The following is a 27,341-nucleotide window of genomic DNA, read 5'->3' on the forward strand; positions in this document are numbered from 1 at the left end:
ACACGAGGGGGGAACTTCTTTACTCAGAGAGTGGTAGCTGTGTGGAACGAGCTTACAGTAGAAGTGGTTGAGGCAGGTTCGATTTTGTCATTTAAAAAAAAATTGGACAGGTATATGGACAGGAAAGGAATGGAGGGTTATGGGTTGAGTGCAGGTCGGTGGGACTAGGTGAGAGTAAGCGTTCGGCACGGACTAGAAGGGCCGAGATGGCCTGCTTCCATGCTGTAATTGTTATATGGTTATATGACTTTTTCAAATTGGTTGTCAGTCTCTATTAATAGTGCTTCATAAATTCTGTTGTATTTCTTTTTCTGTAAATACTGTACCTGCAAAAAAGTGAATCTCAAGGTAACATATCATATTTTGATAATAAATTTATTTCGATTCTAAATTTGGCCAAACAACTGGACTCTAAAACCTACACTCGTTCCTCACTCATACTTTATTTATTGTGGACACAGTGAACAGCCTGGCTCCTGTCACCAAACTGTTCTGCGGTTTGTAGGTTATTGGTCGCATGGGTTCTTTAAGGTTGTTACAGGTGGGGTGGTAGTAGGGATAAGCTCCCACTAGCTATAAAATGCGTCTGAAATAGCCTCTGACACCAAAGCTCAGCTCCTGCCCTTCACGTATGGCTTAGCTATAAAGTCTGGTGGAATCATTCCTACTGACAGGAGAAGGGGCAAAGGCAGGTTACTGGCAGCTTAAAACCAGTTGCTTTGGGCAGATAGGACTCATCAGCCCTGGTTGGCAGCTCAGCTAGGAGTAGGACAACTCTAATCTCAAGCCTCCACTGTCTTGCGGCTATACCCTCTCAAGGGATGGCTTTGGGAGTAATCCCGAGGGAATATTCCGGAGTTGGTGTCCCTACGTTGAGCTCAATGCTGACTGGCAACTCCTCTGATGCTGTTGGTGCCAAACCGATCAGGTCCTGGCATTCCTCGGGTTTATCAGAAGCTTGGAGAGGGGAGCCTGCTACAGGGACAACAGCTTGCTCTCCATATTTACTGCCCTGGCTTGTGTATTTAGACAGCTGGGACGCAACATCCATGGTCCACCCTGACCAAAGGAGGACTCAGTAGAGTAAAACTGGGTGGCGCAGGCACGTTGAGCCAGAAAGGCTTGTAACTGTGCTGTCCCTCTAAATAAAAAAAAATAACAGAACTCTGATTTGATAGAGTTTACACGATGTACTATCCTGTGTGGGTGAGTTCTGAATATGTATTACAGTCAGAATCAGGTTTAATATTACTGGCAAACATCACGAAATTTGATGTTTTACGACAGCAGTACAGTGCAATATATAATAATTAAACAAACTTTAAATTACAATATATATATTTCTTATTGTAATTTAAAGTTTGTTTAATTATATATATTTATATAAATTTATACAATTTAATTTTTATATATATAAATTAAATTAACTACATCGTGAGAGTATAAACAAATAGTGAGTTGGTATTCATGGGTTCGATATCTATTCAGAATTCTGATGGCGAAGGTGATAAAGCTGTTTCTGAAACACTGAGTGTGTGTTTTCAGGCTCCAGTACTTCCTCCTTGATGGTAGCAATGAGCAGAGGGCATATCCTAGGTGGTGGGGGTCCTTAACGATGGATGCTGCCTTCTTGAGGCATTGCCTTTTGAATGTGTCCTCAATGCTGGAGAGGCTAGTGCCCATGATGGAGCTGGCTGAGTTTACAACTTCATGCAGCTTTTCCTGATCCTGTGCAGTGGCCCCTCCGTACCAGACGGTGATGTAACCAGTTAGAATGCTCTTCATGGGTACATCTGTAGAAATTTGCAAAAGTCTTTGGTGAGATACCAAGTCCCAATGAACTATATAGCTGCTCTTGTGCCTTCCTTGCAATTGCATCAATATGTTGGACCCAGGATAGATCTTCTGAGATGTTGACAGCCAGCGACTTGAAACTGCCCACCCTTTCCACTACTGATCCCTTGATGAGGACTGATGTGCATTCCCTTGTTTTACCCTTCTTGAAATGCACAATTAACTCCTTGGTCTTACTGACTTTGAGTGCAAGGTTGTTGCTGTGACACCACTCAACCTCATCAGCACATTCTGAAGTTCTGTCAACAATTGTGTTATCAGCAAATTTATAGATGGTGTTTGAGCTGTGCCTGGCCACACAGTCGTCGGTGTAGAGAGAGTAGAGCAGTGGGCTAAGTACACACACTTGAGGAGCGCCAGTGTTGATTGTCAGCGAGATGGAGATGTTATTTTCAATCCACATTGACTGTCGTCTCCGCGTGATGAAGTCAAGGAACCAGTTGCAGAGGGAGGTACGGTGGCCCAGGTTTTGGAGCTCGTTGATTAGAACTAAAGGTATGATTGTGTTGAACACTGAGTTGTAATCAATACAAAGCAGCCTTACGTAGGTATTACTGGTGTCCAGGTGATTCAATGTCGAAAGGAAAGCCAGTGAGATTGCATCTGTGAAACACCTACTGGGGTGATAGGCAAATTACAGGTCTAGGTCTTTGCTCAGGAAGGAGCGGATTCTAGCTATGACCAATCTCTCAAAGCACTTCATCATAGTAGACGTGAGTGCAACTGGATGATAGTTGTTGAGGCAGCTCACCCTGCTCTTCTTGGACACTGATATGATTGTTGCCCTTTTGAAGTAGGAGGGAATCTCTAACTGCACCAGTGAGAGATTGAAGATGTCCTTGAGCTCTCCTACTGGCTGACTGGCACAGATATTCAATGCCCTACCATGTACACCACCAGGGCCCGACCACTAGCAAGGGTTCACACTCCTGAAAGATGTTCTGACCTCAGCCTCCAAGACAGCGATTACAGGGTCACCAGATGCTGCAGGGATTCACACGACTGTAGCTTTAGTCTCCCTTTCAAAGTGAACATATGAAGCATTGTGCTGTTCTGGGACTGAAACATCACTGCCATTCATAATGTTAGTTTCTGCTTTGTAGGAAGTAATGGCCTGCAAACCCTGTCAGAGCTAACGTGCATTCGGTTCCGTCTCTAATTGGAATTGGAATTGTTTATTTGCCCTTAAAATAGTCTTCCATCGGTCATAGTTGGATTTCTTGTATAGTTCTGGAACACTGGTCTTGATTGTCACAGATCTAGCTCTCAGAAGACACCAAATCTCCTGGTTTATCCACAGCCTTTGGGTTGGATATGCCCGGTATGTTTTCAAAGGCACACACTCATCCACAGTTCTTGTTGAAGTCAGTGACAACAGTGGCATATGCGTAAAGATTTGAAGATGAGCCCCTGAATATTGTCCAGTCAGCCAAACCAAAGCAGTCCTGTAAGCACTCCTCCACCTCCTTTGACCACTGGTGCAGTGGACTTTAGTCTCTGGCTATACACTGGAGTAGTAGCCCTGCCAGGTGATCGGCCTTTCCAAAGTGTGGGTGTGGGAAGGCACGGTAAGCGTTCCTGAGGGTGGTATAACAATGGTCATGTGTGTTGGCTCCTCTGATTCCACAGGTGATATGTTGGTGGTAACTATACAGAGACTTTTTCAAGCCAGCCTGTTTGAAATCCCCCGTGATGACAGGAAAGGCATCAGAGTGTGCTGTTGTTTTGTGCTGATTACGGTGCTCGGCTCCCCTGGAGCCTGCCTGACGATGGCATTATTTGCGCCTTGAATAGTTTTAGATTTTCCTGCTGTTATTTCCAAAATAACCAATTACCAATAGTGCTCAAGCTATGGAAATAGATCAGTGAGAATTAAAACACCGACTTTTTTTAGAAAGTAAATGGTAACGTAATGGTTAGCGTAATGCTTTACTGTACTAGCAATCTGGGTTAATTTCTGCTGCAATCTGTAAGGAGTTTTTACATAAAATAAAATAAATAAAATCACTTACTTATACAGCTATCGGTCACAATCTTGTTACCGTCATCACATTCTTCACCGTTTTCTACTTGAACTATTGCATCTCCACAGAACCCTGCAGGATTTTGAGGCATTAGCTGGACGGGAGAGATCTACATGAAAGGAGAAGGTACGGATTAGGATTGCTATGTTCAGTAATTTTCTGTGGTGGTTTGATTGGCTCCAGGATCACGGAGTGGGGTCAGCATTACAACTGACAGAAACTTACCTGACAAAGTCACAGCAAATAGTAAACCTAAGCAATGAAGGCGGCACAAGAACAGACAAGTTCTGGCTGCTTCATTACTGGAAGGATGTGAAAGTTTTAGAGAGGGTGCAGAGGAGATTTATCAGGATGCTGTCTGCATTAGAGAGCATGTCTTATGAGGAGAGGTGGAACAAGATCAGGACTTTCTGTTTGGAGAGAAGGGAAATGAGAGGTGAAATGATCAAGGTGTACAACATGATAAGAGGAACAGACAGTGCAGATGTCCAGAGACTTTTTCTCAGGGTGGAAATGGTTAATATGAGGGGGCATACTTTTAAGGTAATTGGAGAAAAGTGAGTCTATTGGTTCCTACAGCCTACTGACACACTTTCAAAGACTCTTCACCTCGTGTTCTTGATATTCATTGCTTATTTATTTATTAATATTATTTCTTAGTTTTCGTATTTGCACAGTTTGGATCTTTTGCACACTAGTTGAATGCTAAGTTGGAGTCATCTTTCACTGATTCTATTATGGTTACTATTCTACATCCGCAAAAAAATGAATCTCAGAGTTGTATATGGTGACATATATGTACTTTGATTATAAATTTACTTTGAACATTGAAAGTATAGGGATGATGTCAGAGGTAAGTTCTTTACACAGAGAATGGTGGGTGTGTGGAATGCCCTGCCAGGGTAGTGGTAGAGGCAGATATATTATGGGCATTTAAGAAACTCTTAGATGAGCACATGGATGGTAGAAAAATGGAACATTATGCAGGAGGAAATGGTTAAATTGATCTTAGAGTAGATTAAAAGGTTGACACATCATGGTCAAATAGCTAGTATAAAGTATGATGTATTGTTCTATGTTCAACAAACGACCAAATTAATAAGTATTTTAATCAGCCTAAAGTTGGAAATGAGGTAGGGAGATACCTGTTTGAGGAATGGATGACTAAAGAGCTAGCTGATGATGTCGTGACAATGGGAGTGGTAGATTTAAGTAATTCCTTGCCCTGGGATGGGGGTTGTAGAATATCACGGCCAAGAAAGTACACCAGTATCTCCACTTCAGAAGGTCAAGCAAATTCGTCATGTCTCCATTGACTCTCGTCAGTTTTATAGACAACCTCCTATCCAGAAGTATCAGGCCTTGACATGATAAATGAACTGCTCGAGACTGCAAGAAACTGCAGAGAATTGTTGACACAGCTCAGTCAACACCAAAGCCAGCTTCCCCTCCATGGACTTGGTCTACACTACCCAATCTCTTGGAAAAACAGCCAATGTAATCAAAGACCTCCACCTCCCACCCTCGCTTCCATCGGGCAGATGACAAAACAGCCCGATATTTGGTTTTTGTGGTGGATATTTGGTGGAGACTTTAACTGTTGCAGTTGACCGTTATGTTGTACTGACACAGCATTAGTGCAACATGCGTGAAAAGCATGATTGCAACAAGCAGAACGTTTATATTTTTGTGTTTTTATTGTTAATTTTCATCCAAAACTTTCATCAAAAACATAAAACTTGAACTAGACCACACTTATCTATATTTATTGTGTTTTTGTTGTGCTTTTTTTATTTATTGTGTTTTTTATGCTGCATTGGATCCGGAGAGACAATTATTTTGTTCTCTTTTACACTTGTACTGAAGAGTGACAATAAACACGCCTGAATCTTCAAGTAAGAATGGGGAGGAGAAATGCTTTCTAATTACACTGTTAAGTGCATTGCCCTTTTGGTTGTTAGGCCAAAGAACAATTGAGTTAAAACCCACCACCTGAATGGGCAGCCATCCCCGTGTGTCTTTGAAGTACAGCGCTCTTTGATCTTTTCGGACGGCCATCACGTTTTCAGCGTTCAGCTTCTTCAGCTCTTCTTCACTATCAACAACAAATATCTAAAAGGAAAAGAATGAAATCCTTCTCACTTCACTTTCATAATTTCTATGTTTCGATATTTAAGTAGTTCTGGATGGATGCAGTCTGACTGAAAAAAATAGCAAAAGGGAACTTTATAAAAATCAAGTTTTGTGGATGAGGCTACTCTCAGGTTTGAAGAGCAACATCTCAGTTCTGTCTTGATAACCTCCAGCCTGACATTGATTTCTCTAACTTCCAATAATTTTTTTCTCCTTCCCTCCTTGATTTTTTGCATTTCCCTTTTGACTCCCCTCTTACACCTTTTCTTCTCCTCACCTGCCCATCACCTTCCCCTGGTGTCCCTCCTTCTTCCCTTTCCCCCATGATCTACTCTACACTCCTATCAGATTCCTTGTTCTTCAAACTTAAAAGTTCAAAGATCAAAAGGAAATTTATTACCCAGGTACATATATGTCACCATATACTACCCTGGGATTCACTTTTTCTGCCAGCATTTATAATAGAACTAAGAAATATAACAGTATGAATGAAAAACTATGCACAAAGACTGACCAACATGCAAAAGAAGACAAGCTTTGCAAATTCAAATATAATAATAAATAAATACATACATACTGTGAACATGAGCTGCAGTGTCCTTGAAAGGGAGTCCATAGGTTGCATTCAGCGATCAGTTTAGTGTTGAAGTGAGTGAAGTTATCCACACTGGTTCAGGAGCCTGATTGGTTGAAAAGTAATAACTGTTCCTGAAGCTGGTGTTATGGGATCTAGGGCTCCTGCACTTCCTTCCCGATGGCAGCAAATAGAAGAGAGCAAGGCCTGAATGGTGAGGGTCCTTGATGATGGATGCTGCTTTCTTGTGACAGTGGTCTTTGTAGATGTGGCGACGGCTTTGCCTGTGGGACTGGGCTGTATCCACCATTTTGTATTGTTTTATTCTGTTCTTGGGCATTGGTATTTTCATAACAGGCCGTGATTCAATCAGTCAAGAAATTCTCCACTGTGCATCGATGGAAGTTTGTCAAAGTTTTAAATGACATGCAGAATCTGCTCAAACTTCTAATAACATAGAGGCGTTCTGTGCTTTGTTTAAAGGGCACTTCCCAGGACAGATCCTCTGATATGAAATATAAATGCCCAGGAATTCCACTGATATCCTTCAAGCTTCTCACGTCAAGGCAGCACGGTAGCGGAGCACTTTACAGTACAGGTGACCTGGTTCAGTTCCTGCCGCTGCCTGTGAGGAGTTTGTACATTTTCCCTGTGACCGCGTGGGTTTCCTCCCACAGTCCAAAGACATACCAGTTTAAGGGTTAGCTGGTCATTGTAAATTGTCCTGTGATTAGGCTAGGATTAAATCAGGGGATTGCTGGGCAGTGTGACTCACAGGGCCAGAAGGGCCTGTTCTGCATTGCATCTCAGTAAGTTAAGTAAACAAATCCCCCTTTCCTCCCCCCTACCTTTTCTTCCCCCCCACCCCACCTTCCCCCTCACCTGGCTTCAGCTATCACCTGCCAGCTGTACTCTGTCCCCTTCCACCACTCTCCTTTCCAGTCCAGATGAAGGATCTCGGCCTGAAACATCGACTGTTTATTCCTTTCCATAGATGCTGCCTGACTTGCTGAGTTCCTCCAGCATTTTGTGTGTTGCTCTGGATTTCCAGCATCTGCAGAATCTCTTGTGTTTAGAGAGAGGCTGTAATTTGATATATCAGCATACAGGAGAAAGATTGAAAATCTGGTTGAATAGTGCCACAACAACAACCTTTCACTCAACCTCAGCAAAACCAAAGAGCAGATTATTGATTATAGGAGGACGATGCCAGTGGTCCATGTGCCATTGCTCATTAGAGGGTCAGAGGTGGAGAGGGTCAGGGGCTTTGAATTTCATGGTGCTATTATATCAGAGGATCTGGCCTGGGACTAGCACATAAATGCCATCACAAACAAGGCATGACAGCACCTCTACTTTCTAGACATTTGTGTATATTCAGTATGTCACCTAAAACTTTGACCAGTTTCTATGGATGCATAGTGGAGAGCATCCTAATTAGTTGCAACATGGCCTGGTATGGAAAGACCAATGCCCAATGACAGAAAAGGTCTACAGGAAGGTGGATACAGCCCAGTCCACCACAGGCAAATCCCTCCCTACAACTGAGCACATTTACATGACTTTTTCCTATAAGTCACCCTTGGGCAAGGTGTAGCATCTGCTTAGCCCACCCGATCAAAGTCTCATGAAGCCATGGGAACAGGTGGTGGATGGTCATATGAGCAGCTGAGTCTTATCACAAGTCCTGGTTATGCGACCACTGACACCAGGCGGATAATCTTCCAAGAGTACTGATAATGACTTGGGTCACCCGTCTTGTAAAGACACTGCCCAGAAGGTGGCAATGGCAAACTACTTCCGTAGAATAATTTGCCAAGGAACAGTTGTGGTCATCGAAAGACCATTATCAACCATGTCACGTGACACGGTACATATGAATAAAATACTACAAGAAAGCAGTATCCTATCATCAAAGACCCCCACCATTAAGGCTACACACTATTCTTGATACCACCATCAGGCAGGGAATACAGAAACATTACATCACACACCACCAGGTTCAGGAACAGTTATTACCCTTCAACCATTAGGCTCCTGAACTGATGTGGACAACTTGAATTATCACAACTCTGAACAGATTGCACAACTTACAGACTCATTTTCAAAGACGCTTTACAACTCGTGTTCTCAGCATGATCTTTATTTATTTGCACAATTCTTCTTTTGCACATTGGTTGTTTGTCAGTCTTTTTTTATGAGCCACTTTTCATAAGTTTGATTATATTTATTTATTTTCTAGTAAATGCCTACAAGAAAATAAGTCTTAAGTGAGAAAATGGTAACATATATGTAGTTTGATAATAAATTTTACTTTGACTTTGAATTAATGTATTGATGATGTACTACAATATTTATGCATCAGGATGATTTTTGATTGTAAATTCAATTCAGCTTGATGTTTTTTTTTTAAAAAGCCTTCCTGGGCATGTTATGAATAAATTCAATTACTCTCCCATCTTTATCTTCTGTAATGCATTTATCGGACAGGCATACCTTAATAAGGCATATGTAAGAACACAAAAACATATATGGAAAATTAAATATGTGTCAGACAAAAGTTTAGTTGAAGGTTTGGAACAAGCTGCACTGACAAATATTGATGCAAAATAAAATTAGAATTTCTGCTTTGAAAATATACTTACTGCTGGGACTTGTGGAGGACTAAACAAAGACTTGAGTTCATTATATCTTGAGGTGCCTACAATTTGAGGGAGATTGCAGGAACATCTACCTGCTGGCCCTGGAAATCCTCTTTCACCCTTTGGTCCAACCATTACACGGCCTTCAAATGAAAAAAAACAATTTAAATTTATCAATGGAAGGAAAACTGAAGGGAGGGAAGATAAGACTGAATTGACAAAAAGTCAGACAGAGGGAAATCTATAAAGAATTGCAAAACTTAACTACCTGTATTTTTAAAATTTCCAATTAAAATCTAAAGAACTGAGCTTCCATATTGGGCATAGATATTTTTCAGTGTTTGAGAAGCTGTTTAGTATTAATCTCTACTCAAACAAATACAACATAAACGCAGTAGTCACGAAGTAGCCACTGAGTGTTTGTTCATGGTCATCTGCTGCTGTAGCCTATCCACTTCAGGTTCGATGAGTTGTGCATTCAGAGATGCTCTTCTGCACACCATTTTTGTACGTGTGGTTATTTAAATTAGTGTCACCTTCCTATCAGCTTGAACCAGTCTGACCATTCTCATCTGATCTCTCTCATTAACACACTGTTTTCACCCACAGAACTGCCACTCACTAGCTGTATTTTGATTTATGCACCATTTTCTGTAAACTCTGGAGACTGCTGTATGTGAAATCCAAGGAGATCAGCAGTTTCTGAGATACTCAAACTAACCCATCTGGCACCAACAATCACTCCACGGCCAAAGTCACTTAGATCACATTTCTTCCCCCATTCTGATGTCTGGTCTGAAGACAACTGAACCTTTTGACCATGCTTTTATGCTTTGAGTTGCTGCCACATGCTTGGCTGATTGGATATTTTCATTAATGAGCAGATGTACATGAGTATTTAATAAAGTGGCCACTGAGTGTATTTTGGCAGTGAATTTAACTTGGATAATTATGCAAATTCAATACATTCTATGTCGTTCAGAGGAGAGGTGGACAAAAGTTAACAGACTAGGTAGAGCTAATTGGGCAGCAATTTTTAGTGTGGATTTTCTGCATCTGCAGGCTTTTAGTTGGTTTTTCTTTCAGGAGTTTGTAGTCATTTGAGATTAATTGACCATTTGTCTTTGCCTTTTGTTATGGCCCATCCATTATATTGAGTTTTGCTATTATTTTGACAGGAAAAATGAGATTCAGTATTTTCTCATTGCTTTAAACAAGAGCGCTTCTCCATTCAAAGGGTATTAAATTCTCACCTGATCCAGATCTCCCGGGAGGTCCAGGAAGACCAGCTGGTCCAGGTGGACCTGAAGGTCCTATAATGCCAGCTGGACCAATGTCTCCTTTTAGTCCCTGTGTATTAAAGCAAAATAGGTCACCTTAATGCAGACATGACAGACCATTTCGAAAACCTTTAAGTAGGATTGAAATGCACATGATAAATCCTCTTGACACAATATCAAACATTAAAACAGCACACACCATGTTAATTTAACGGTTAGCATAGCTCTCTTACAGCAGCAATGACCTAGATTCAGTTCCCTTTGCTGTCTGTAAGAAGTTTGTACATTCTCCCCGTGACTGCGTGGATTTCCTCCTGGTGTTCTGGTTTCCTCCCACATTCAAAAGATGTACCGGTTAGTAGGTTTCATTGGTCACATGGATGTAAATGGGTGGCGTGTTACCATAAAGGGCCTGTTACTGCACTGTATCGCTGAATAAATAAATAAATGAAATGCTGGAGGAACTCAAAAGGTCAGGTCTCACCTATGGAGAGGAACAAACAGTCAATGGTTTTTGGCCAAGACCCTTCATGAATATTTTACGAGTTGCTCAGGTTTTCCAGCTTCTGCAGGATCTCTTGTGTAAATATCAAACATCAAATTTCCCTCTCTATCATAGAGTCATAGAAAACTACAGCACAGAAACAGGCCCTCTGGTTCATCTTGTCTGTGCAGAACCATTTAAACTGTCTAGTCCTATTCGACTTGCACTCAGACCATAGACCTCCATACCCCTCCCATCTGTGTACCTATCCAAACCTCTTAAACGTTGAAATGGAAATTGCATCCACCACTTGGGTTGGCAGCTCATTCCACACTCTCACTGCCCTCTGATTGAAGACATAGCCCCTTATGTTCCCATTAAAAATTTCACCTTTTGCCTTCAACCCATGACCTCCAGTTCTAGTCTCTAGTTATGTCTTTATTTTCTATTTTCTTCAAGTGGCACATTCATCTGGCACGTGTCTGAGATTTTGCCATGGACCTGTTGAGCTGAAGAGTCTGTATTCATGCATTATTGCTCTATGAATCCATATGACTTTCGGTGTGAAGGCAAAGTAAATGATTGTACGCTATAAACCAAGCTTTAGCTCAAATGAGCCCATCAGACCAGGTGGAGGTGTTAAATACTTCTAGCCCTGTGTTGTGTTTGTGATCCAAACGCACAAGTAAAGATATAAGTGGTTACAATCCTCTTTGGGGAAATCATAAGTAATTTAATTATGAGTTTGCAGTGATGATATAGATCATTACAGCTTGCTGGAACATTTGGTACTCATGTCTATGGAACAGAAACAACAAGTTGGAAGAGATGAAAGGCATCGAGTCTGCAAGTGTTTTCTACAAAGAGATCTTGGTCTTTTCCAGATGTATCAAGACAAGCTCCACATTCAAGATTCAGAATTGTTTGTGTATGTTGAGGGTGTACAGGAAAATAAAATTATTGTTACCCTGGATCCCAAGCAGGATAAAAAAAAAACACAATGAGTATACAGTACCCATAAAAAGAATTCAACCCCCTTGGAAGTTTACGTTTTTTTTGTTTGTTTTACAACATTGAATCACAGTGGAATTCAATTGGCTTTTTTGACACTGATTAACAGAAAAAAACTCTTTCATGTCAAAGTGAAAACAGATCTCTACAAAATGATCTAAATTAATTACAAATATAAAACACAAAATAATTGATTGCAAAAGTATTCACCCCCCTTTAATATGACACACCAGATCATCACTGGCCCAGTGCAGCGAGTTAGAAGTCACGTAACTAGTTAAATGGAGATCACTTGTGTGGAGTCCAGTTGTTTCAACTGATTGTAGTAAAATAGACCTGTATCTGGAAGGTTCAACTACTGGTGAGTCAGTATCCTGGCAAAAACTACACCATGAAGACAAAAGAACAACTAAGCAAAGGTTATTGATAAGCACAAGTCAGGAGGTTGATACAAGAAAATTTCCAAGTCACTGAATATCCCTTGGAGTACAGTTAAGTCAATCATCAAGAAATGGAAAGGATATGGCACAGCTGTAAATCTGCCTACAGCAGGCTGTCCTCAAAAACTGAGTGACCATGCAAGAAGGGGACTAGTGAGGGAGGCTACCAAGAGACCTCTGACAAACTCTGGAGAAGTTACAAGCTTCAGTGCCTGACATGGGAGAGACTGCACATACAACAACTGTTGCCCGGGTGCATCACCAGTCGCAGCTTTATGGGAGAGTGGCAAAGAGAAAGCCATTGTCGAAAAAACCTCACATGAAATCTCAGCTAGAGTTTACAAGAAGACATGTGGGGGACTCTGAAGTCAGCTGGAAGAAGTTTCTATAATCTAATGAAACTAAAATTGAGCTTTTTGGCCAATAGACTAAACACGATGTTTGGTGTAAGCCAAACACTGCACATCATCAAAAACACATCATTCCTACTGTGAAGCATTGTGGTGGCTGCATCATGCTGTGGGTATACTTCACTACAGCAGGCCCTGGAAAACTTGTGAAGGTAGAGAGCATTCTGGCAGGCTGCATCACTGTCTGGTATGGAGGGGCTACTGCATAGGACCGAAAGAAGCTGCAGAAGGTTGTAATTCTAGTCAGTTCCACCTTGGGCACTAGCCTACAAAGCACCCAGAACATCTTTAGGGAGCGGTGTCTCAGAAAGGCAGCGTCCATTATTAAAGACCTCCAGCACCCAGGGCATGCCCTTTTCTCACTGTTACCATCAGGTAGGAGGTACAGAAGCCTGAAGGCACACACTCAGTGATTCAGGAACATCTTCTTCCCCTGTGCCAACCGATTCCTAAATGGACTTTGAAGCTTTGGACACTACCTCACATTTTTAATATACAGTATTTCTGTTTTTGTACATTTTTAATAATCTATTCAATATACATAATTGATTTACTTGTTTAGTTATTATGTTTTATTTTATTTATTATTATTTTTTCTCTCTCTGCTAGATTATGTATTGCATTGAACTGCTGCTGCTAAGTTAACGAGTTTCACGTCACAAGCCAGTGATAATGAACTTGAATTTGATTCTGAAATGAATGCAACAAAATACAGGGAAATCATGGAGGAAAACCTGATGCAGTCTGCAAGAGGACTGTGATTTTTGGAGAAGATTTGTTTTCCAGCCAGTAAATAACCCCAAGTATAAAGGCAAAGCTGTACAGGAATGGCTTAAAAACAACAAAGTTAATGTCCTGGACTGGCCAAGTCAGAGCCCAGACCTCAATCCAATTGAGAATTTGTTGCTGGACTTGAAAAGAGCTGTTCACTCATGATCCCCTTGCAATTTGACAGAGCTTCAACAGTTTTGTACAGAGCAATGGGGAAAAATTGCAGTGTTCAAATATGCAAAGCTGATAGAGACCTATCCACACAGATTCCAGGCTGTATTTGCTGCCAAAGGTGCATCTACTAAATACTGACTTGAAGGGGGTGAGTAATTATGCAATCCATTATTTTGTGTTAAATAATTGTAATAAATTTAGACCAATTTGTAGAAATTTGTTTTCACATCGACACGAAAGTATCTTTTCTAGTGATCAGTGTCAAAAAAGCCAAATTAAATCCACTGTGATTCAAAAGTTGTAAAACAATTAAACATGAAAACTTCTGGGGGGGGGGGTGACTACTTTTATAGGTATTGTAAATATTAAAGCATTCCTATAAAACACAGTACAATATATACAAATTATATACAAATATTATATAATACAGGTCCACAATCCCTTATCCGAAATTCTAAAATCCGAAAAGCTCCGAAAATGGAAGTTTTTGGCGCGCCAACAGCTGACGTCACTCAGGTGTGACGTGGCAGCACTAGCAGAGGCCGCCAGACGTCAGTTGTGGCTCAGTGCTCGTACTGGTTACACGTACGTTTGCTGTTCGCTGATATTTTGTGTTCACTGTTGACTTTGTGTTGAAGCTTGCTGTGAAAATGTCATAAAGAGCTGCAGATACCCCTATGGGTAACAATGAGAAAAAGAGAAGGAAGCATCTATCATTATCAATAACGCAGAAAGTGGAGTTATTGCAGAAGCTTGATCGTGGTTGTCTGTGCAGCTTCTTACATTGATGAATTTGCTAAGCTATTATCTGATGAAAACCTTAGCCCTGAACAAATTTACAATGCTGATGAAATACTTAACTATACGTTTTGTGTTCATTGTTGACTTTGTGTTTAATTTCACGGTGAGGATGCTAAAAAGAGCGTGGATCAGGAAAACCTGGAAGTTCTCTCTCCAGCACTCGTTGTTTGAGCATGTATAGATCTTTTTTCTTGTCATTATTCCCTAAACAATACAGTATAACAATTATTTACACAGCATTTACATTGTATTAGGTATTATAAGTAATCTAGAGATGATTTAAAGTATATGGGAGGATGTGCATAGGTCCGGAGCTCCCCCGGGTCCTAAAGTCCACCTGCAGGTTAAATAAGGAGGGATTCTGAAATCTGAAAAATTCTGAATTCTGAAATGCAACTGGCCCCAAGGATTTCAGATAAGGGATTGTGGACCTGTATATACAAATGATTGCACTGTATGTACATAAAATTACAAAATCAGTATCTGAACATAAGGTGGCTGACAAGAAATGATAAAGTGATGAAGTGACTCTGGGAAAGATGAACTCTAGATAGCAGCAGGACATGAAAACACAACAGGACAGTGACTGTTAGTGTGCAGTGTAAGTGCAATGTGACAGTAAATGCAGGATGAAGGGATTGTGAGGGGCTGTGGAGAGGAGTGTGTCAGTGTGGGTATGAGGTGTGGAGTGTCAGTGTAAAGTGACAGTGAATGGGGGGATGAAGGGGGTGGTGAGGGACTGTGGGGAGGAGTGTGTCAGTGTGGGGATGAGGTGTGGAGTGACAGTGAATGGGGGGATGAAGGGGATGGTGAGGGACTGTGGAGAGGAGTGTGTCAGTGTGGGTATGAGGTGTGGAGTGTCAGTGTAAAGTGACAGTGAATGGGGGGATTGTGAGGGACTGTGGAGAGGAGTGTGTCAGTGTGGGTATGAGGTGAGGAGTGTCAGTGTAAAGTGACAGTGAATGGGGGATTGTGAGGGACTGTGGAGAGGAGTGTGTGTGTGTCAGTGTGGGTATGAGGTGTGGAGTGACAGTGAATGGGGGATGAAGGGGGTGGTGAGGGACTGTGGAGAGGAGTGTGTCAGTGTGGGTATGAGGTGAGGAGTGTCAGTGTAAAGTGACAGTGAATGGGGGGATGAAGGGGGTGGTGAGGGACTGTGGAGGGGAGTGTGTCAGTGTAGGGATGAGGTGTGGAGTGTCAGTGTAAAGTGACAGTGAATGGGGGGATGAAGGGGGTTGTGAGGGACTGCGGAGAGGAGTGTGTCAGTGTGGGGATGAGGTGTGGAGTGAGAGTGAATGGGGGGATGAAGGGGTTGGTGAGTGACTGTGGAGAGGAGTGTGTCAGTGTAGGGATGAGGTGTGAAGTGACAGTGAATGGGGGATGAAGGGGGTGGTGAGGGACTGTGGAGAGGAGTGTGTCAGTGTGGGTATGAGGTGTGGAGTGACAGTGAATGGGGATGAAGGGGGTGGTGAGGGACTGTGGAGAGGAGTGTGTCAGTGTGGGTATGAGGTGTGGAGTGTCAGTGTAAAGTGACAGTGCATGGGGGAGATAGATGGTGGCTGAGGGGCTGCGGAGATGAGTGGCTGATGTGGATGTAGTGGTGATGGGGGGGGGGGGGGGGTGCAGTATTTATCAGGTCAATAGACTTCTATAAATTCCCTACATCTCACCAGGCATCCAAAGAAAGATTCAAGATTCACTTACCACATATATGTTGAAATATACAGTGCAATGCGTCATTTGTGTTAACAACCAACACTACCTAAGGGCATGCTGGGGGCTGGCCTACCAGTGTCAGCACACATTCCAGTGCCAACAAGGCATACCTACAATGTTCAGCAGAACAACACAGCAACAGAACAACAACAGCAAAGCAAATCCCGTTCCTTGCTCCCATCCATCTGCATACATAGCTGGAGAAAAACAGCCAGATGACCATAAGACAAAGGAGCAGAACTAGGCCATTTTGGGCCATTGAGTCTGCTTCACCATTCGATTATGGCTGATTTATTTCCCCTTCTCAACTCCATTCTCTTGCCTTCTCTCCATAAACAAGACATCTATATGTCACTCAAGAAAACAGTATGAAATTATTGTATATGGATACAAGCCAAAGTTCAAGGCATCTAAATGGTCAACCATGGAAAAACTTATCAAATGAATGCATTCTCAGGACTTGTACACTATACTTTAAACTTTATTTTGAGCATTTCCCTGATTCACCTGTAAATTTAGCCACAGAGAGTCAAACAATGTATCTGGCTCATGAGCTCATTACTGTACGTGTCTGCATGCCTCCTACTGTACGAAGCGTGGTAGCCTTTCTTGTGACTGGCTGTGTATTGTGGACAATCATGCTGTATGTTTTTGTGGATCAGTGTGGTTTGCATCTGATTAGCTACAACCTCCAAATGACCCTTGGATTCTCAGTGATCTTGTTGGACCCTTGTCAAGCCAGCAGTTTCTGGGATATTACAACATTCACTCTGTCATCTGTTTTATCTTGTCCACCTGTCCTGTTGTTAGGCATCCACTCTCAGTTGACAGCCCAAGGCTTTAGACTGGAAAGCCCTTTTGTATTACTTACAGCGTTCTTTGCTCTTTATATAATTAAGAGATTGGATCAGAACAGAAATTAAATGTCTGCCTTTAAATCTGACCGTCCCCTTGAACAATCATAAGGGCTTTGGCTCCAGGGTATTAGCCCACCAAGTCTCTGGATGTGATGAAGGTTGGAGTGAAAGGCCCGCAGAATTGCATTCAGATCCTGTTCTGCTCCAGCTGCTGACCCCCAGAGTGACTCCTTCCCCACCCCCCCCATCCCCCGTTACTAGCTTATCATTAAACTGGAGAGTTTTCTGCACCGTGCTGCATGTTCCTTTCTCGGCTGCTCAATGACGCTATCACAGTAGCCAAGCGGTTGGCATGACACTATTACAGCTAATGGCGTCAGAGTTTGGAGTTCACTTCCGATGTCATCTGTAAGGAGTTTCTACCTATTCCCTATGAATGTGGATTTCCTGAAGTCCAAATTCATACCAATTAGTAGGTTAATTGGTCATTGTAAATTGTCCTCTGATTAGTCTAGGCTTAAATTGATGGGTTGAAGGGCGGTATGGCTCATTGGGCTAGAAGGGCCGACTCTACATTGTATCTCTAAATAAATAAACTAAACTTAATTAAGATGTCTGCTTGCTGCTCTCGTCTGCTGTGGCTTCCAGTACTCAACAGTCTCAATATTTTAGGAATAGCTTCTTCCCTACTGCCATCAGATTTCTGAATGGATAATGAACCCATGAACACTGTCTCACCATTTTTGCTCTCTTTTTGTACAACATATTTAATTTTTAATATATATTTCTGATGATAATTTGTAGTATATTTTACATATTACACAGTACTGCTGCTGCAAAACAACAAATTTCATGACATATGCCAACGATATTGGGTGTCACAGTAACATAGCAGTTAGGTTCTGGTGCCTTTCTGTAAGGAACTCTATACGTCCTCCCTGTGGAATACATGGGTTTTCCCCGGGTGCTCCGGTTTCCTCCCACAGTCCAAACATGTACCAGGTAGGCTAACTGGTCATTGTAAATTGTCTTGTGATTACTGTCGGTTAGGGTTAATCAGGGTTGTGGGGTTGCTGGGGTGGCATGGATTGAAGGGCTGGAAGGTAAATTCCGTGCTCTTATCACTAAATAAATAAATAAACCTGATTCTGATTTGGATTCTGACCTCCCAGACTTCTGATTCAATGGTTTGACTCATTCAATAAAACAACTTGCTTGGTTCTGGATGGAAAAAACAATTACGTTACTGAGGAAGGATCACAAATTTTGGGTGCAATTTGGACAAGTCATACATTGTGAAACCAGCATACATCATTCTCTGACATGATCCAAAATAACTCCTTTTAATTCGTGTCCAGGTTAACTCCAGTGTTAACTGCACTGCCCCCAGTACAGCCTCAGTTGTTTTGGTTAAAAATTAGATTAGATTAGCTTTATCTGTCACATGTACCTTGAAACATCAACACATACAGTGAAATGTCTCATTTGCTTCAACGACCAATAGTGTGAGGATTGTGCTGTGGGATGCCCGCAAGTACTGCTACACTTCCAGCGGCAACATAGCATGTCCACAATTTACTAATAATCCTAACCCATACGTTTTTGGAACGTGGGAGGAAACCGGAACACCCTGAGGAAACCCACACAGTCAGAGGGAAAACATACAAACTCCTTAACAGTCAGGGGGAGAAATGAACCCTGATTAGTGGTCACTGATGCTGCCATGGCTGCACATGAGGCATTTCACTGTATGATTCAATGTACTTATGGTTAATAAATAAATCTCAGTCTGTGGTTTCATATAAACACTTGCATGGTCAAAGTAATTAGATTGGCCTGCAATGAATGTATCAAATTTTGATTTAAATCAGGACATTGTAAAAAAGCAGCTATCATTTTAAAATAACTATCAGTGCTTTGCCCAGCCTCCCCCTTTCCTTATTCTTTTCTTGGTTACGCCTAGAAGGAAGAAATGAGAAATATAATACACCACAGAAATACGTGAGGACATGGCATCATCAACTTTACAGGTCTAAACTCCAGCTCCAGACAGCTGAAGACTAAATCATGCCAGACAGGTTATTTTTGCCAACAAATCTGTCAAAAATGTTTGCCATAAATAAAATATGAAAATAGAAATTTGGTGACCTTTTTTCTTCACCAAGTATTATAAAATTGGACATAGCAAGGATCTAACAGTACAAGCTGCAATAGAATACTAATTCCAGATGCTGACTCAGTTGTACAGCTATTAGCTAATGGTTTAAAATAGATACGGGAACTTCTGTTAGTGAAAGCATTAGTCAACCGTGCAAGCGATCTAGGAATCAATTAACATTTGAAGATTCCAACAGGAAGTATATTGTGCTTTGACAAGACTTACATGGGGAAATAGTCTTCCTATAATTTACTTTTGACCACTTTTAACTCAAATGAATTGGACCCAAAATGAGTTGCAGAATAGCCATAGTAATACTCTTTCTATGGATATCGTCACTCAAAAGCTGTTCAAGTGGGCACTGCTGAGGGGAAAAAAACTACTTAACCAGCAAAGCATCATTGAGTACGTTTACATGGAGTGCTGTCACAAGAAAGCAGCACCCATCATCAAGGATCCCCACTATTCAGGCCTTGCTCTCTTCTCACTGCTGCCATTGGTTGGTAGCAGTGAACTACCTAGTTCAGGAACAGTTATTATCCTACAGCCATCAGGTCCCTGACCCAGTGTGGATAGCTTCACTCCCTCATCACTGAACTGATTCCACAACCTGCAGATTTACTTTCAAAAACTCTACAACTCACTATTATTTATTTACTGTATATTATTTGCACGATTTGTCTTCTTTTCTACCTAGGTTGTTTGTCTGTCTTTGCTTATAGTTTTTCATAAATTCTATTCTACTTCACATGCCTGCAAGGAAACAAATCTCAAGGTAATATATGGTGATATATACATACAGAACTTTGATAATAAATTTATTTTGAACTTTGAGATCTAAATTTCAATCAGCATTCCAATATTGACTAGTATCAGTTAACAAGTCATTATTGAAAGAATCAGTGTTTCTTGTGAATTCTGAGTCATTGCTATACAATATATATTAATAACAATGTCCAACAGTTTTTGAATTAAAGAGAAGCATTTAACCCAACAGGAGAATACTGAATGGGTTAAAATATAAAAAGGGAACTTAAAATTATTTCCTCTTCTTATAATGCACTTAGTCAATTGTGACTTATAAAAATCTTTGGGATCGATGTCACAGCTCTAACACTCCCCATCATCAGTGTGCTTTTGCTGAAGGCATTCTATAATTATATTTTCCACAAAGAGATTTCCAAAGATAGACAATAGACAATAGGTACAGAAGTAGACCATTCGGCCCTTTGAGCCTGCACCGCCATTTTGAGATCATGGCTGATCAACTACTATCAATACCCGGTTCCTGCCTTGTCCCCATATCCCTTGATTCCCCTATCCATAAGATACCTATCTAGCTCCTTCTTGAAAGCATCCAGCTTCCTATTGCTCTTTACCCTTGTATTCTATGGCCTTATTTATAGAAATCTAAATACTGTAGCATGCATTAATGTCATTGTTCACAATCCTTCAAACTTGAAGCTTATTTAAATTTAGTACCTTAAAAGCCACAGCACAGTTATGCTCCGCCCTGAAACTTGAACAATGGTTCTGAGAGCTGAGAAATTAACTTTCACTGGAGTTTCAAATGGAATAATTAGCACAAGCACTTAATACATTATTCCCTGATGACTATTTTAGAAAGAGATAATTTGAGATTGGAGAGCTGCATTGTCTGGGGTTTTGCAGATTCAAGATTGTTTAACGTCATTTCTAGTACACAAGTGTAAAAGAGAATGTAAGAATTGTTACCCTGGATTTAATACAGCATAATGAAACCCCAATAAACTAAAGAAGACAACAGTAATACAAAAAAACAATAAATGTAAATACATAAGATAGCTTATATACCAAAGCAACACATGTAAAATGCTGGAGGAACTTAGCAGGTCAGGCAGCATCTATGGAAAAGAGTAAACAGTTGATGTTTTGGGCCAAGACCCTTCTTCAGGAAAGAAAATGGGAGAAAAAAGGAATTCTGTCCTAAGAAGGGTCTCGGCCTGAAACGTCAACTGTTTACTCTTTTTCATAGATCCTGCCTGGCCTGTTGAGTTCCTTTGGCATTTTGTGAGAGTTGCTATAGATTTCCAGCAACTGTGGATTTTCTTGTGTTTGTAATACTAGCTTATAGATTGATTGTATCTCCATGAAGTGACATTAGGTCTGTACATAAGGTGACTCTGACAGAAAATGATAAAGTAGTGCTAGAGGTGTAGTCAGCCTTACTATGGATTATTCCTCAATGTGACAATATTACATTATTAAACCTGCTAATGTGCTTGAAGAAACAAGGTAGAGTCTAATAAAACAACTGGTATTGGCATGAAACAGAATTAAATTAAAACAATGTTCATCCTACATCGCCCTGAAAATTTGTTCCAATTCCCACCAGTGCAGACCTGCTACACTGTGTACCCTCCACAAAATGAGCATCAGTTGTTTGCCAATGGTGCTTTGACAACTGTAAGCCCACGGCTGCTCTCACTGGAGGTAGACAAGGGGAGGAGCTGCACGCCAACACCACCTTCCAAGCTGCACACTATGCTGACTTGGAAATAGGTCATGAATCCTTCACCGAAACCGTATCTCTATGTCCAACAGCATTCTGGAGATACCACCAGGATTGCAGTGACTGAGGAGGCAGATCATCACCACTTCTATCTATCTATCTACTTAGAGTAGGGGCTCCCAACCTTTTTTATGCCACAGACCCCTGCCATTAACAGAGGGGTCCACGGCACCCATTTCTGGGAACCCCTTATTTAAAGATACAGTTATGTGAACAAGTGAGGCAGGGAAGGAGATGGAATTTCTGCCAGAAAGTGGGATTAGTATAGAAAGGAATGAGAGTCATCAGGGTTTCTATACTGGACAACTCCGTGTTTCACATTAATCCTCCATTTTCAAATACTACTTTCTCTATGGTGGTAACAGACAGAGTGGAGATGGAGACGATGTTTCCTATACTGGAACAGTCTAGGACCAGAGGGCGATAATTGCACAGCCTGCAAGTGTCGCTATGCTTCTGGGGCCAACATAACGTGCCCAGAGTTTACGAATCCAGGTGTCTTTGGAGGAAAACCCATAAGATCGTGGGGAGAATGTACAATCTCCTTACAGAGAGCAACAAACGGATAGCTTGCCATCCTTTCCTTATGAATATTTGTCTGGTAACTCGTATTAGGTCATACAACAATAAACCCTGAATTACCAATCCAAATCGAACAGAATAACAAATACAACAGATCAAAAGGAAAATATCTCTTACAGTTTTTCCTCTCTTGCCAGGTCTACCAACAGGTCCTCTGTATCCAGGGGCTCCAGTTACTCCTTTTGGACCCATTTCTCCCTTTAAAGAAAAGATATCCTTTGTAAATATTAGATACTTAATCATAGAATAGTATAGCACAGACGTAAGCCCCTTGGCCCATCTCGTCCATGTCAAATGTAAAACATTATTGCTACATTATTATCATTATTATTAAACAAAATGCAGCATTAAAAAGAATGTTATAGTTTTATTTTTAAAAATCCATTAATAATTCTGAATGACCACTACTTCATGACATTTTTGCACTACTTATTTAACTATTTTATATGTATATGTCTATACATATTTACCATAATTCAGTTTTTTAATTATTATTTATTGCAACGAACCCCTGCACAGAAACAACGAATTTCTCGACATATGCCAGTGATATTAAACCTGATTCTGATGCTGTTTTGGTGGGATCTTCACATTTAGGCCATAAGACATAGGTACACAATTTGGCCATTCAACCCATTGAGTCTGCTCTGTCATTCCATCATGGCTGATTTATTATCCATCTCAACCACTTTCTTATGTTTTCTCCCCATAATATTTGATGCCCTTACTAATCAAGAACCTATCCACCTCCTGGCAATGAATTCCACACATTCACCTCCCTCTGGTTAAAGAAATTCCTCCTCATCTCTGTTCTAAAGGGACACCCTTCTATTCAGAGGCTATGTCCTTTGGTCCCAGATTCACCCACAATTAGAAACATTCACTCTATATACAATGTATTTAGGCCTTTCAATATTCAATAGGTTTCAATGATATCCCCCCTCCCATCATTCTTCTGAATTCTATCAAGTACATAGATGAACCCTTTCATTCCCAGGATAATTTTTGTGAACCTCCTCTGGACTCCTCAAATGCTAGTACATCTTTTCTTAGATTAGGCCCTAAAACTTCTCACAATATTCCAACTCAGGCTTTGGAAACTTCAAATCTGGGTGTCTAGAAATTTTTGCTTTTTGATGCCAGAGCCATCATTTGTCAGGAATTAAGACTTAACAAACAGGTGAAGATTCCTTTCATGGTATTGGGCAGCTCTGACATTTTCTAAGGACTTTTGTGGTCGCTGATCACATGACTGCAGTGGACTCGGGGCTTCTAAGGTTCTAGGCTTCTGGATGAGATAAAATTACTGCCACATTTCCTGAGGAACAGCACAGTTTCCTGATTTCGAGGTTTATGTGCTCATGTGAGAGGATTGGAAGTTGTTGCTTGAATTACTGTTCAATCAGCACTGTGGACCAAGATTTCCACTGCTATTTATGCCTCCAAATCAGGGATACGCTGGTAATTTCATCTTACGTGATGCTATAATTTTCCGACCACACATGTTAAAGCAACTATTCAGTAATTAATCAAATTAGCTCTGTCTGCCCTTTCCAAAATTGGATACTGCAGTGGTCAGTCGTGAAACCTATGGCTCACATTCACAGTCTACTGAGCAAAGGGATATAATTTCCAATGCATGAATAATTCTTTCCTTCGCTTCTCTCAGGATTTATCCCAAGAGGCACTTTTTGTCTCATTTTAGCCTTTCACCGGCATCTGAGACTCAGCTTCTTAGGAAGAATGAAGAGTACAAATAGGCTGCCATTTCTTGATCATCATTAATAACCTGTCAGTGCTTTCTCTCCTCAGAGGTTCCAAGCCACTTTATGGGCTCTCCTTTCACTCAGAAACACACAGACTGCGCCGTTGTGTTTACGATTTGCTGCTCTCTGGTGAAGCCTCTCTGGGCTATAGCTACCCCGAAGAGATTTACATTCTAGCCCCCTTCCTCTCCAACCCTGATGAAGGGTGTTGGCCTGAAACGTCGACTGTTTATTCGCCTCCATAAATGTTGCCTGACCTGCTGAGCTTCCCCAGCAGTTTGTGTGTGTTGCTTGGATTTTCAGCATCTCTTGTTTTTGACTTACTGCTTCAACTAATGACTTTTAGCATATTTTTCTACTTCTGCCTTTCATCTTTCTTTCATCTGTTCTAAACACCTTTCCTACTTTCTCCCAAAGTCTGGTCAGCATTTCTCCTTCACCTAGAGTCATAGCATCATAGAGCACTGCAGCACAGAAACACGCCCTTTGGCTCATCTCGTCTGTGCTGAACTGATATTCTGCCTAGTCCCATTGACCCACACGTGGACCACAGCTCTCCATTCCCTTCCCATCCACATACTCATCCAAATTTCTCTTCAGTGTTAAAATCGAAACTGCATCTGCCACACTTCTGCTGGCAGCTCTTTCCACACTCTCACCATTCTCTGAATGAAGATGCTCCCCCACAAGTTCCCTTTAAACATTTCACCTTTCACCTATGACCTCTAATTCTAGTCTCACCCACTTAGGTAGAAAAAGGCTGCTTGCATTAACCTTATCTATACCTATCAGAATTCAGTATATCTCTGTGAAATCTCCCCTCATTCTTCTACGCTTCAGGGAAAAAGTCCTAATCTATTCAACCTTTCCCTATAAATAAGGTTCTCCAGTCCTGGTAATATCCTTGTAAATTTTCTCTGAACTCTTTCAATCTGGTTGATATCTTTCCTGTAGGGAGGTGATCAAAACTGCACACAATACTCCAAATTGGGCCTCACCAACGTATCATACTACTTCAACATAACATTTTAACTCCTGAACTCGATACTTTGATTTATGAAGGCCTATGTGCCAAAAGCTTTTTTTTATGACCCTGTGAAACAACCTGCAAGGAACTATGGAGTTGTATTCCCAGACCCCTGTGTTCTACTGCACTCCTCAATGCCCTACCGTTCACTGTGAAAGTCTATCATAGTTTGTTCTCCGGAAGTTCAGCACCTTGTACTTGTCTGCAGTAAATTTCATTTGTCATTTTTTCCAGCTGGTTTAGATCCTGCTGCAAGCTCTGACAGTCTTCCTTGCTCTCCACTACACTCCCAATCATGGCGTCATCCACAAATATGCTGATCCACTTTATCGCATTATCGTCCAGATCACTGATATACAGTGCATGACAAACAACTGACCCAGCACTGATGTCTGCGGCACACTACTAGTCACAGGCCTCTGGTCAGAGAGGCAACCAGGTACAAGTTAATAGAGCTTTTTTGCTTCTGTTTGTACATGTTGGATAAAAGAGCGTTATGTTTCCCAATCCAGAAAAAGAAGATATTGCAACTTGAAATTATTAATTGGTTCAGGTATGCCTTAGATATCTCTAAATGCAGTGACCTGGAAATTCGATTGTAGAGGCGGTACATAAGCCTGAAGACCCACTTCCCAGTAACCATTTAGTTCTTGAACTAGCAAGCAAAATAAAACCCTGGAACAAAAAGGCAGGATATAGAGGCAACACACACAAAATGCTGGAGGAACTCCTCAGCAGGCCAGGCAGCATCTATGGGGAAAAAAGTACGGATGACATTTTGGGCTGAAACCCTCAAGTCGACTATTTTTTCCCATAGATGTTGCTCGGCCTGCTGAGTTCCTCCAGCATTTTGTGTGTGTTGCTCAGATTTCCAGCATCTGCAGATTTTCTTGTTTAGAGTATTGAGGCAGTAATTAGCCCCCCCCCCCCCCACCCCTCATACTCTTGTAGCTTTTGGCTTCCAGAGTTTTGGCTTCCAACGTAGCAATTCTGGGACCACTTTGCACTAAATCCAGACAACAGCCTCAGAATAGATTGACATCCTTTTAGAACAGAGATCAGAAGGAATTTCTTTACTAGAAGTTGATAACTTTGTGGAATTCATTGCCAGGTCATTGGGTATATTTAAAGTGGAGGTTGATATGTTCTTGATTAGTAAGGGCATCAAAGGTTATGAGGAAAAGACAGGAGAGTGTGCAGGATAATAAATCAGCCATGATGGAATGCTGGAGTAGATTTGATGGGCAAAATGGCTTAATTCTGCTCCACTGTCTTATGGTCTTAAAACAATCTTGGTGAATTCTCCAAAGAAGGGGATATGACACAACGCTAGGGATCAAATGAGAAGTTGTAGCAAACAAAAGCACAGATTTTTCAATTTCCTTTGACTCTTCTGAGTGTTGAGAATTTATCACATAAATTGAGACTCCACAGTGCAAACCTTACAGGCGGAGTCCAGGGACCAAGAGGCCAGAGAGTGCAATGTATAAGACTAAAACCCAATGTACAATCTCCAGGTGCTTTGGATGTTTGAGCTGATGTCATGAATTGTCTTGGGACTTGGAGAAGTTCCAAATTCTGCTTCTATCTCTACTGGTCTTATGGTCTGACACTCAGACAGTTTTCTCATAAAAAGACTGCGAGATTCAAATGCATGACTGGTTTTATCTGAAAAGTTTTTCAATGCAGGAAGAATGCAAAAACTGATGCGAGATCCGTGGTGTTGTGTGCCTTAGAATTTTGTAGTGTCAGGAAAACATTCATTGTGATACTGCACTCTACTGAATGTTGACACCTTTCTACTCGCTAAATTTCTCAGCTTTTGATGTACCATCTGCCTTTTTGTCCAGTCACAACTACTATCTTTCCAAACCTTCTCTCACTCTCTCACCCACACCCTCTTTCTATGGATGCACAATAACTAGCAACTGTTTTATCAAGGATCAACCTGATTTGCCATATACATTTACATGTATTAGGAATTTGCTGTGATGTGTAGGACAGGGTGCAACGTGCAACAAAAAACAACATTCAACAGCTATAAGAATAAAAAATTATATAAAAAATAAACAGTTTTAAGTACAGA

At 41.2% G+C, this 27,341-nt stretch overlaps 1 protein-coding gene across 6 annotated transcripts in view; it reads right to left on the reverse strand.

Moving 5' to 3' along the window:
- colq (collagen-like tail subunit (single strand of homotrimer) of asymmetric acetylcholinesterase) overlaps positions 1–27,341 on the reverse strand; it is a 98,115-nt gene that overhangs the window by 5,560 nt on the left and 65,214 nt on the right. For 5 of the 6 annotated variants that reach the window (XM_073024487.1, XM_073024492.1, XM_073024490.1 and 2 more), the window contains 5 exons: positions 22,580–22,660; positions 10,481–10,577; positions 9,231–9,370; positions 5,868–5,990; positions 3,867–3,987 (listed from right to left, as the gene is read on the reverse strand). In XM_073024487.1, the coding sequence (XP_072880588.1) occupies positions 3,867–3,987; positions 5,868–5,990; positions 9,231–9,370; positions 10,481–10,577; positions 22,580–22,660 (562 nt within the window). The remainder of the gene's footprint in view (positions 1–3,866; positions 3,988–5,867; positions 5,991–9,230; positions 9,371–10,480; positions 10,578–22,579; positions 22,661–27,341) is intronic. The other variant, XM_073024488.1, reaches the window with a different exon arrangement.

The sequence above is a fragment of the Hemitrygon akajei genome, chromosome 20 (assembly GCF_048418815.1).
Source record: "Hemitrygon akajei chromosome 20, sHemAka1.3, whole genome shotgun sequence".
NCBI lineage: Eukaryota > Metazoa > Chordata > Chondrichthyes > Myliobatiformes > Dasyatidae > Hemitrygon > Hemitrygon akajei.